The 11,397-nt window shown below is 34.1% G+C and overlaps 2 protein-coding genes and 2 long non-coding RNA genes across 4 annotated transcripts; 2 read left to right on the top strand and 2 right to left on the bottom strand.

The window, feature by feature from the left end:
• On the bottom strand, window positions 1-1,754 carry LOC111892739 (uncharacterized). Its single transcript, XR_002850649.2, has 2 exons — window positions 788-1,754; window positions 1-216 (listed from the first exon to the last, which is right to left on the bottom strand). It is a non-coding gene; the product is annotated as an uncharacterized LOC111892739 (long non-coding RNA).
• Window positions 1,755-3,535: 1,781 nt separating this feature from the next.
• Window positions 3,536-6,655, top strand: LOC122195275 (uncharacterized). Its single transcript, XR_006185371.2, has 2 exons — window positions 3,536-4,072; window positions 5,222-6,655. It is a non-coding gene; the product is annotated as an uncharacterized LOC122195275 (long non-coding RNA).
• A 973-nt stretch (window positions 6,656-7,628) lies between these two features.
• Window positions 7,629-8,535, top strand: LOC111892736 (uncharacterized). Its single transcript, XM_023888790.3, has 2 exons — window positions 7,629-7,799; window positions 8,168-8,535. Exons 1-2 carry the CDS (start codon window positions 7,670-7,672, stop codon window positions 8,353-8,355), a joined length of 318 nt encoding a protein of 105 aa, XP_023744558.1. The 5' UTR covers window positions 7,629-7,669; the 3' UTR covers window positions 8,356-8,535.
• A 547-nt stretch (window positions 8,536-9,082) lies between these two features.
• LOC111892737 (cytochrome P450 CYP72A219) lies at window positions 9,083-9,991 on the bottom strand. The gene is made up of 2 exons (XM_023888791.3): window positions 9,590-9,991; window positions 9,083-9,508 (listed from the first exon to the last, which is right to left on the bottom strand). The coding sequence occupies exons 1-2, from the start codon at window positions 9,974-9,976 to the stop codon at window positions 9,083-9,085; spliced, it is 813 nt and encodes a 270-aa protein (XP_023744559.2). The 5' UTR covers window positions 9,977-9,991.
• Window positions 9,992-11,397: the final 1,406 nt, after the last annotated feature.

Below are 11,397 nucleotides of genomic sequence, written 5' to 3'. Positions count from 1 at the left end.
TTAAAAAGAGAATGATATTAACATTAATAATAAAAAATCAATACATAAGTTTTCAATTTAAATAGTTAAGACATTAACTTGTAATCAAAAGATATATATTGAAGGCTTTACACATAAACTAAGAACTATTTCTCCATCAATTTTGGTTTGTTCACCTTACTGTTGCTCCTTGTCTGTTTCATGCCCTCTAACGGTGTATACGTTTTCTTTTTTACTCTGAAAAAATAACAAGTTCAAACATATGAATCTAAAATGGCATAAAATAAGTGTATACAGAAGAAAGATAGATCTGGAGAATATTCGAAGAGATTTTCAAGCAAGACGAAGTGCATATAAAAGAACAAGCCTACATGAATCTAAAATGGCATAAAAGAAGTGTATATAAAAGAACAAGTCTACATGAACCCCTTTTTGGCTCTTGCCTATAGTAAAGCATCCTCGCGAGAAGATGCATTTGCATGAAAATGATCTCTAGAATATAATTATGGGCACAACCACCATCCACGCATAAATATGAAACCCACAATCATATTAAAATGTGTTAAAAAAGACTAATATCAAATTTGATTTAAGATAACATTAGAAGAAAAGAACCACTGGTTTTACGGATACGGTGAAGATACGATAATATATTAAAGAAATTCCAAAATAGATATATATTGATGTAAAGTGTAAACTCCAAAATACTAAATCTTTCAAAGGTGTAGGTGTGGTTGAAGATTCTTGAAGAGTTAAAAGTCAGAATAATCTTTCAAAGGAACAGTTCCATACACACATATTCTCATACCAAGCTTAACTTTGTGTCTGGAATGCATCTACTTTGGATCCCAACTTCATACAAGCCATTTTTGCTGCTGAAAATAAAAATCAAACCTGCAACAAACAACAGATCCTCTATAACCTACAACAGTAAACCCCATTGTTTCTCCAATGAAGTCAAATAAATACAAATCAAAATCCAAGAACCCTAGAAATTCGATCAATAAGCAGAACCAAACATCAGAAACCACAAAATTTAGCATAAATCGACCAAGATAAATCCCAAATTAGAAAATGAAAACGATGTAAACTGAGCTTTAACCATTTAGTAAATTCAAATCAATTTGAATTAAAAGGTTAGTTTTATTTGTAACTTACGGCACAGAAGGGCATTTTCATAAAATTTTGAAAGAGGAACGACCTTTGTTTGTTGTATTTTTCTTATACATCCAATTGCCAAGCCTGAGACAGGGACCTAAAAGTCTTTATTTAGATGCCTATATTTTATGTCCCCACAAGAGAAAAAAAATATTCTCGATTGTATTTTTAATGACATCTTTACCTGAAGGAAGGGCTGAATGTCTGATCGGTGGAATATTCACGTTAAAAATAATGTTTGAGAGGAATCAATAATTCAGAAAGATACAAAATTTGACGTTGCCCCTTAATCGATTGTTAATGCACATCTCTTAAACTTCTTCTGTATCTTTTCGGCTACGTCTGTTTCAGGAAAACGCAAAATTATACGGAGGCAGAACGAAGGCGATATTTCGAGCGAGAGAGAGACAATAAGAATTGAGTGGCCTGAGGTGATCCATTAGATATATTGACGAAGAGAGGCAGACAGGAGAGGTTAAAGAAAATATGTTTTTTGCGTTTGTGGATTTCGGTTTCCCAGCCACGCATAAACAAAATTAGGGTTTAAAAATGGGGCAATGAATTGGGAGAAGCGGCAAAATAAAATTGGGAGCGGGAGAGCTAAAATTATAAAAATATTTGAGGAAAAATGGTTTTGCACGTATATATTAACATTACACTTATTTATAATTCAACTAATTATCATTTATACATATTAAATGAATGTTAGATGAAATATTCATACACCGATTCTTGTAAATTTATATATATTTAAATTGTATTGATATGTAACTGAGTTTTTTAGTTTAGTTTATCTTACTATATAGTAATACATATGTTTTTCTTTTGTATTTTCAATTTTAGTATACTTTTTTTCATTTTAAAATGATAACATGAAATATTTGTATCTAAAAATTGAGTTGTAGTTGTGGTGGAGGAGGCGGTATTAATGGTGGTGGGGGTGGTAGCGGTAAAGGTAGAGGTGGAGATGGTGATGTGGCGGTGGTGGTGGAGTTGGAGGCGGTGGTGATTGTAGTTTTGGTGAGAGAGATGATGGCGGCGACAGAGGTGGTGACATTAGTAGATGTGGAGAAGGTGTTGGTGGTGACGTGGTCGTGGTTGTTGTGGCAAAGGATGAAGAGATGACAGAGTAGGAGAGGTGGCAGTGGTGATGCGGTAGAGGCGGTGATGGCAGAGACGTTATAATTTAGGGCTTAAGGTGTAGGGTATAGGGCTTAGACGTTATAATTTAGGGCTTAAGGTTTATGGCTTAAGCCTTAAGCTCTAACCCGTAAGTTATACGTCATAAGCCTTAAGTTATAAGTCATTAGCCACAAGTCATAACCCATAATCCATAAGCAACAAGCTCGGGGCAATAAACTCAAAGGGTTAAGCAATAAGAAATAAGTCATGAGACTAATTTGTAAGCCTTACTTCTTAGTCCATAAACATAACTCATAACCTCTAAGCCTTAATCCTTAATTCTTAATTCGTAAGCCATTGCCCATAACCATAACCATAAGCCACAAGCCTTAAGGCATAACCTATAAAACATAAGCCCTAAACCTTGACACATATTCATTAAACAATAAACCACAAGAATAACACCTCAATCCATAAGCGCTAATCTATACCATAAGGCACAAGCCCGGAGCCCTACGTTGTACGCCCTAAGCCCTAAGCCATAAGTCATAAGTCATAAGCCTAATCGATAACCCATAAGCCATTAACCATTATTTATAAGTCATGATTCCTAAGTGTTAAATTCATAAGTAGTGATACACCCTAAGCCACAATTTATAAGTCATGATTCTTTTAACATTTTTGTTACCACTTTTTTGTTAAAACAACATTATAGGTGGTCCCCGCTTGACCTACCAAAACTAAATCGACCTCACCCCTACCACATGCTAACCGTGAGATGCCTTTTATGTTTACCTTTTCTTGTCATATTCTGTGGTCACATAAAACAAACCCACAAATCATAAACTTGTATGATCATATAAAACAAATCCCTTTTATGACATGATAATAAAATGATAATAGCATGAAACGGCGTGCCAACGACGTGTCCGTGTTTAAAATTCGTGTATATTTAATACCATTCTATATTGTTTTATGTTATTTTTTGTCGTGTTTAAAAGTGATGATATTATTTTATTCGTGTTTTTCATGATTTTATTGTGGCGTGCTCATGTTAACGAAATAACACGCTATCTTGTCGTGTTGTGTCTGGATTGAAAACAAATAATATGTTCGATGTCGTGTAAAAAATACAAACAATCATCCGAATTTCCACCCCTATTGAAACCACTTGATGGTCATCACAATATACATCACAATTCTATAAATCAAAATTTAAAATATAAAATGTATATTTATCGTGAATGAAATTTTTGTTTCCCTCTAAAATATTTTCTTAATTAATCTTAGTTCCCCTCTTAATATAATTAATTTTTATTTAAATTTCCCTCCGAAAAAATAAAAAATTTGATTTCCCTCTACTCAAACTACAAATTTTCCAAATTTGACCTTTCTGCGAAATACATACAAATAACCAGCTCTAGGAAGGGCGCCTTTCTTTTTTACTCTACAATTTAGATCTGATCTCTTTCAACTTCTCGACAGTTTCAAATCAACGTTAGGTGCTCCCAACTCTACACAACGCGCCATTCGTCTCCTTCCCAAAGTCGATAATCATCTCCATCCAAGGTAGTCCACTACAAGGCATAATTTATCGCACAAGGCGTCGTTCATCTCTTTCCAAAATACGTACACGGGAGCCTTATTTTTCATTTCCTTTAATCAACAAACCCTTCTTCTCTATCCTACCCATTTCTCCTCCATCTGTAATATCCCGTCTGCCCCCTCCAATCTGCAACGCCGCCACCACCAGCTTCCCCTCAACCTCTGGCAGCTTCGACAGCCCTGCCTCCGCGTCCGCAGACTTCTGCAGGTGAGGGTTTTCTTTTCCTTTACATATGAAAATCGAGTCCAATGAACTTTTTTCCCCTGAAAATTGACTATCAGATGCCTATATTTAGTTGCTTTCTTTTTTCTTTTCTTTTTCCTTTGAAAATCGAGTTCAAGATATTATGGTTTTTTTGCTCTATTTTTTTTTGAAATAAGATACCCTTTTCTGATGTAGATGTTGAGTTTCCTTGATATTGAAATCATATGTGGTTTCTCTTTGAGCTGAATCAAATGCACACGAAAATCTGTTATGACAATGTTTTCTGCAAATCAAATATTATTTTCTTTTTTGCTGAAATATGAAACTTGATGTTATGATGGTTGAGATGCTTCAAATGTTGAAATACCCTTTAAGTATTGAAATGTTGCTTGTAATTAACTTGAAATTGAAACAAATTTGTATGAATTTTTTGGTTACGGATTCATTAATAATAAAACATGATACATGGAATTGATAGAAATCATAAGAAATTTAGTTAGTGTCTAAAGGTGAGTGAAGTTTGAACTTCAACACTTATTAATCCAACAACATTCCATTAACCGAAATTAATATCAAGTTTATAACTTACATTCAACATTCTCTACTATAGGACAAATGAAGATTGGGTAGTTATTGATCTAGTGTCTAATCGAGATTAAGATTTTTGAATTGAAAGCTAATGAATATGTATGATAGGGCTAATCAGTGAGTGGTTCCATTTTGTTGCATATTAAAATTTATGCATCACAACTAGTATAAGAACTTGTCAATCGAGAATTTTTTTTTTTACATGAAGGGGAGATATTGTTGTTGGAACTTGGAAATGTTTCTAATAGAGATCATTCCTAATACATAGATTCCTGAAATTTTGATAGATTATGATAAGATTTGTAACAATTTGGTAAGTTTGTTAGAGTTCAGATGTAGATTAAGAATTAAGCACCAAAATAATCCCATAGTATTCTTGATGTTTACTAGTGTGAAGTTCTGACTTCCTTAGTAGACCTTAGCTTAATGGATATTTTGGAGTTGATTGTTGATTTGTTAATTGTTAGTTACATTTTGGTATTGATTTGTTAATTTCCGTTGTTTAGAAGTTGTAGTATTTTTTTCTCCAAACTTTCATATAAATTTTCATTGCTTGGGGTCTAGTTCGATTTTTCAGGTATCCTACCGGGTTCCAGGTTGGGCTTGGGGAAAAGTTCAATTCTGATGAGATACCCGTTGGGTATCGGGTCGGGTATGAGAATAATTTTTGATACCGGGTTCGAGGATGGGATACCTAACCTCATTGCCATTCCTAGCTCTATTCCCTAAGACCTGTAATATAAACAAAATGAATCAGTTTACTCATATTTACCATTTTCATCTATACTAAGCATGTTGGTCAAAATTACCATAACTAAATGCATCTTACACTCACAATAATTGTTTTTTTAAGTCAATGTAACATATTTCGGCACACATAATAAAATACACATGATCATAAACCACTAAAAGTTACTTGTTTTCTTGTTTTTAGTATGTCACTAGTAGACACCACCATATGAACACACAAATATTTAATGTGACCATATGTATCAACTATTAGCTACATTACATTTCATGTGTCAAAAAAGACGCCACGATACAGAAACATATACAATTGACTCATATCACAATATATTTACCTCTTGTCTCATAAAAAAAAGTATCATAATGTTAATCAATAATCATGGCTGATGGTGACATGTGGCCACAGTGTTCGAGTGTGGCTAATAATTGTCATATTTGGTATAGTTAAGTGTGGTTAAAGTTTTGATTATCTATACAATGACCACACAAGCTAATTTAAATGTATCCAAAAGTAGGCTGTAAATTTTTTTTAGATAGGCCATTTTTTGAAAAGTGTGACCGTATGTCATTTTTGTACTAGTGCAATAATAAAAGGTTCCAACTTTTCATATAGTATATACAAGTTTTCAGCATTACAGACATCAAATAAAGTCAGTGTAATGGTAAAGGTGTTGCCCTTAACACCCAAAGGTCGCACATACGAATAATGTAATCCCCAAGAGTGTGTTTTTCAAACAAGCTTAAAAAGTTGGCGTGTCAGCGACATAGTCAAACTAGACGTGGTTTGCCATGTATGTAAGCAACTTGTTTTTTTTTTTTTAACGACGATATTAGTATTTGTCTGGGATTAAACTCAAGACCTCCTGGTTAGAAACCCTAGTTAGACATCTTGACTGTAAGCAACTTGTAACCGACAAAACCTGCTGAAAAGCTATAAACGAAAAAAATTAAACAAAACTAGCTATAAACGAAAAAATTAAACAAAACTTCTGTAAGCAACTTGTGACCGAGAAAACCTTCTAAAAAGCTATAAACGAAAAAACTAAACAAAACGATATTTATAACCTAAAATAGGTCAAAGGGTAAAACCAAAGAATTTCTCAAAATAACTTAATGACTTTTATTTCATTAGCCCTATTAGCTAAAAGCTTGTTTTTTAAACAAGCTTAAAAAGCTACCATGTCGGCGCCATATCCGGCTCAACGCCATGCCTGTTGATTGAGCCTAGTTCGCGTCGACGTTGTTTGCCGCGTCTTTAAGCAACTTCTTTTAATCGGAAAAACTTGCATACTAAAACGGTATAAACGAAAAAATTAAACAAATCTTTCAGTTTCACTAGACCGAAAATACATCAAAAGGTAAGACCAAACATTTCCTGAAAACTTTAAAGGCTTTTATATTATTAGAGTATTTATTAACATATAACCCAAATGTAAAAGCAAGAATCAAAAGTTTGCATGCGCCCATTATCATGCCAATCTATGAATATGAGGAAACAAATTAATATCACACGTAAAATAAAATCAGAACTAATAAAATAATAAGAGAAGTTATTCGTACATAACAGTTTTTTGCCATACACAAAAATTTATACATTATATAGTTTTACAATACAATATTTTAAAGAACTAATTGTCGTGTACAAATAAGAAATGTAAAAGTTTTGAACCGTTTACTAAAAAAATTAAAACAAAATATTTAAATATTATATATATATATATATATATATATATATATATATATATATATATATATATATATATATATATATAAATTGCAACTAATAATATAATAATTATATTAATATAATGATTAATAAATAATAATCATCGAAGTAATAATTAAAATAAAAAATGTATATATAATGTTAATCTATTAAGAAAAGTAAAATTAACTATTAATTATTAATAATTTACTTTTACAAACTACAACTAATTAATTATTAGTATTTAATTTCGCAATCTGCTAATAAAATAATTATTAAAAAGATATGATAAGTAAAAATGCAATCTGATATATTGGAACTCAAGACAAAACTGCACAGACAAAGTTCAGGAAATGAGCAAGAAGGTAGGAGTTCTTAGGCGGCTATAGCTAACAACTGCGCGCCACTCTCTTTTCTTACCAATTTCCTTTACTCGGACTATATCGTTGACTAAAACAATTGGTCAATGTTCGAACAAACCATTGGGGGAATGATCGTGTATAAATAGATCCTTCATAAATGGTTACTTACACATTCATATTCATTCAATCATTGAAAAAATGGCCTCAATCTTAAAAGGAGGAAGACTTACCTTGGCTCTTATCATCCTCATCGTCATTAGTTCATCATCTCACATCATTACAACCACCGCCACTGCTCGGACTCCATACAACCATGAACGCCAACTAGGTTCGGTTTTCTCTAAACATCTCATAGTTAATAATAAAAAAAACGCTAATAGAAGCTGCTCCGGTATTTCTTATAAATTAACTAAGGTTGCATTGTAAATACGTGTAGTTAATTTTTTTTTTCTTTTAAATAAGAAAACAGTTTCATTTTATCTTACTTTCGGAGTTGTAGGGTTATATTCTTATGATTTTGTTTTCTATATTTATTTCATTCGTGTAATTACTATCAATAGTCAATAGCTAATTTGTTTTCCATTCATCACCGGTTTTCCAGATTTTCTGATCAAACTAACCTTATATAAGAGTGCGTATGTACAACTTGTCCTTCCCTAATTAAAGATTAAAAATATTAGAAATTGATGTATGCAGCTACAAATTGCGATTATGACCCCATACAACAAAATGATGGACCCGACGGGTGTGGAAGTGGAAGTGGAAGTGGAAGTGGTGGATCACCAAAACCAAAACCAATACCATGCGGTTCAATGCCAGGTAGGAGCCTTTGTAGGAAGGGTTGCTGTGGAAAGACTAAAATGGGAAGGGCCGAATGTTGCTAGTAGTACCGGAGGTTGTACTACATCACATAATGTATCTGAATCCCTTGTTTGGATCAGAAAATAATATTTCAAATCATTTCCACCCTCTGCTTTTCCTTAAATTCTATATGTAAGTCTACAAAAATTTTATATCCAGTTGTTCGAATCTGGAGGAAAAGATTCTATCATTATATTTGTCAAGATGGTTCACAACTTTAGTAGAAGAAAACAGAAATCAAACATGGCTAGCTAACTTCAACTTGCACAAGTGGCATGAGCTTCATCCACGTAACTTTAGATCCCATATCGACCTGAAAATGTTGGTTAATTTAATGCTGAATCAAGATGGAAATATGGGTTGTTTGTATAAGACCAATATCCTAAAACGGAGACTAACCATTAAAGGCTAATCATGATGGTGATGTGGCAATGAGCTATTCGAAGGAACGACTGTGCACACCATCATGAAGGTTGACCGGTTATGCAGTCAGAATTGTAACAAATTGATAAAACGAGTGTCTAATTTAAGATTAAAAAAAAATAGTCTCGAAATCAGATTTTTATGAAAACTTAATTACCATAATTTGCAATATTTAAAATTTTGTGAACATAAATATCAAGTGTTGGGTTGAAAATTGAAACCATAACAATAGACATAACTTAATGTCTATTTGAATGAGTAATTGAAGTTGCAATGTAAACGTAAACAAGGGACAATAATAGAAACATGTGCTCAAATACACATCATTTAGAGTTTACGCAAAACCGAATGACCCCCAAATTGAGGTTGAAGAGTGACAATGGTATGTGGAGCATTTGAATAGGAGGGCGAGAGATCAAAGCAAAAGTGTTGCAGAATCACGACAAGTGCCATTTTGGCTTCTAACAAGGCAAAATTCAGTCCAACACATATTTGTGGACCGCCACCAAAAGGGAGATATGATGTTTGTCCCTTGGTCACCTTCGAGACACCTTCAGAAAATCTTTCAGGCTTGAACTCGTTCACATCATCACCCCATATATCACGATCATGGTGCATAAGCATAATCTGCAACCGGAGGAAAGTTCCACCTGGTAATTTTATGTCCCCTAATTTAGTTTCCTCATGTGTCATTCTTCCTAGTCCTACTGCTGGTGGGTATAGTCTAAGAACCTCATGCAGAATCATGTTAACCTGAAAAACATAATTGGAGAGAAACGAATACATAGCATCACAGGAGGATGTATGGTTTTATAAAGGTATTGAAAGGCTCACAATTTTTAAACGATTCAACCCATCACTTTCTGGTTTTTCATGCCCAAATACTTGTGAAACTTCTTCTCTGGCACGCTCTTGCCAATTTGTGTGTTGAGCCAACAAAATCATAGTCCAAACTGCTAGTAAGATTCCAGTGGTCTCTTGTCCAGCAAAGTAGAAAAGCTTACACTCATCGATCACTTCATCAATGGTTAATCCAGAATTCTTATTCCCATGTTTAATTTCTTTGTAATTTGAATCCAAGAGTATGCCCAACAAGTCATCTTTACTACTTTCTCCAGCTTTCATTGCGATTATTCGTATGTCAATGATACTCCTTATGGTAGCCCTCACTTCTCGGTCAATTTTATTTATCCTGTTATTGTTTTTTGTTGGCAAAAACATAATATTTGTGTTTGAATTATATTAGATCTTCTCTTGATCAAGAGAAAAACGATGTAATAAAAGATTTTTCGCAAAGATAATTAAGCACCTAGATCCAGGAATGTAGAGTGATTGTATAGCGTCTATAACTAACACTGCTAGTTCACGTTTTAGCTCAAATATTCTCTTCCCTTCTTCAATGTTACTACCAAATGTTGTACCTGAAATAACATCACCGGATAACATTTCACTACAAGGATCGAGCACTATGCAGACAAATGATAATAATAACAATAATAAAGGGTTCCAACCTTTCATATAGTATATACAAGTTTTCAGCATTAGAGGCATCAAATAAATTCAGTGTAATGGTAAAGGTGTTGCCCTTGATACCCAAAGGTCGCACCTACGAATAATGTAATCCCCAAGAGTGTGTTTTTCAAACAAGCTTAAAAAGCTGGCCTTTCAGCGACATAGTCAGTCTAGATGTGGTTTTCCATGTATGTAAGCAACTTGTTTTTTTTTGAACGACCATGTTTGTATTTGTCTGGGATTGAACCCAAGACCTCCTGCTTAGAAACCCTAGTTAGACACCTTGTATGTAAGCAACTTGTAACCGACAAAAACTGCTAAAAAGCTATAAATGAAAAAATTAAACAAAACTTCTATAAGCAACTTGTAACCGAGAAAACCTGATAAAAAGCTATAAATGAAAAAATTAAACAAAACTTTCGATATTACTGAACCTAAAATAGGTCAAAGGGTAAAACCAAAGATTTTATAAAAAATTAGTGAGTTTTATTTCATTAGCCCTATAAAATAGGTTCGGTGGTGCATGCCGCAAGTGCGGAAGAGAGGGGCATTACGCAAGGGATTGCCGCCAGTCAGCCCTGGTTCAGGATATGAGGATTTGTTATCAGTGTCGTCAGGCCGGTCACATGAGGGCCAACTATCCTCAGCTTGCTGCAGGACCGGTGCAGGCTCCAGCACCGGCCACTTTGAGGATTACGGGTGGAGGTCAGCGTGGAGCAGAGCCTCCGAGGGCTCATGGGCACGCTTTTTAGATTACAACAGAGGAGGTCAGGGCAGAGCCGGATGCAGTTGCTGGTATGTTTTCGTTTCGTGTTGTCTGGTTATCTTGTTATTTTTATGATGTAGTATTTTTTCGCCGTTCTGCATGTTTCATGGTTTGGTTGGAAGTATTAGTAGTCAAGATTTGTAAGTGGTTAGCATCCAAGGGATCGATAATCAAAAATTGGTTGTAAGGTCTTATTGTCGGGTATAGCAATTGCGATTTGAGAAGTGTTCAGCGGAGAGTCGAACTCCCTAAGAGTTCATGATGTGCGATGCCGAAAGGTGGTTTTGTGGAGGTTGCTCGTTTCAAAGGAAATCGGTTCATGAATAAGAGGAGTATGTTGAGTAGGGGTGATTGTTTTATGCCG

This window comes from Lactuca sativa, chromosome 8, assembly GCF_002870075.4.
Source record: "Lactuca sativa cultivar Salinas chromosome 8, Lsat_Salinas_v11, whole genome shotgun sequence".
NCBI classification, from domain to species: Eukaryota; Viridiplantae; Streptophyta; class Magnoliopsida; order Asterales; family Asteraceae; genus Lactuca; species Lactuca sativa.
This window is presented reverse-complemented; position numbering and strand designations above follow the sequence as displayed.

Coding starts and splice junctions, on each gene's coding strand:
- LOC111892737 (XM_023888791.3), bottom strand. CDS start 9,976: ATGTTTTTGCCAACAAAAAACAATAACAGGATAAATAAAATTGACCGA. Junction 9,509..9,589: donor GGTTGAATCGTTTAAAAATT/GTGAGCCTTTCA, acceptor TATGTTTTTCAG/GTTAACATGATTCTGCATGA.
- LOC111892736 (XM_023888790.3), top strand. CDS start 7,670: ATGGCCTCAATCTTAAAAGGAGGAAGACTTACCTTGGCTCTTATCATC. Junction 7,800..8,167: donor CAACCATGAACGCCAACTAG/GTTCGGTTTTCT, acceptor TGATGTATGCAG/CTACAAATTGCGATTATGAC.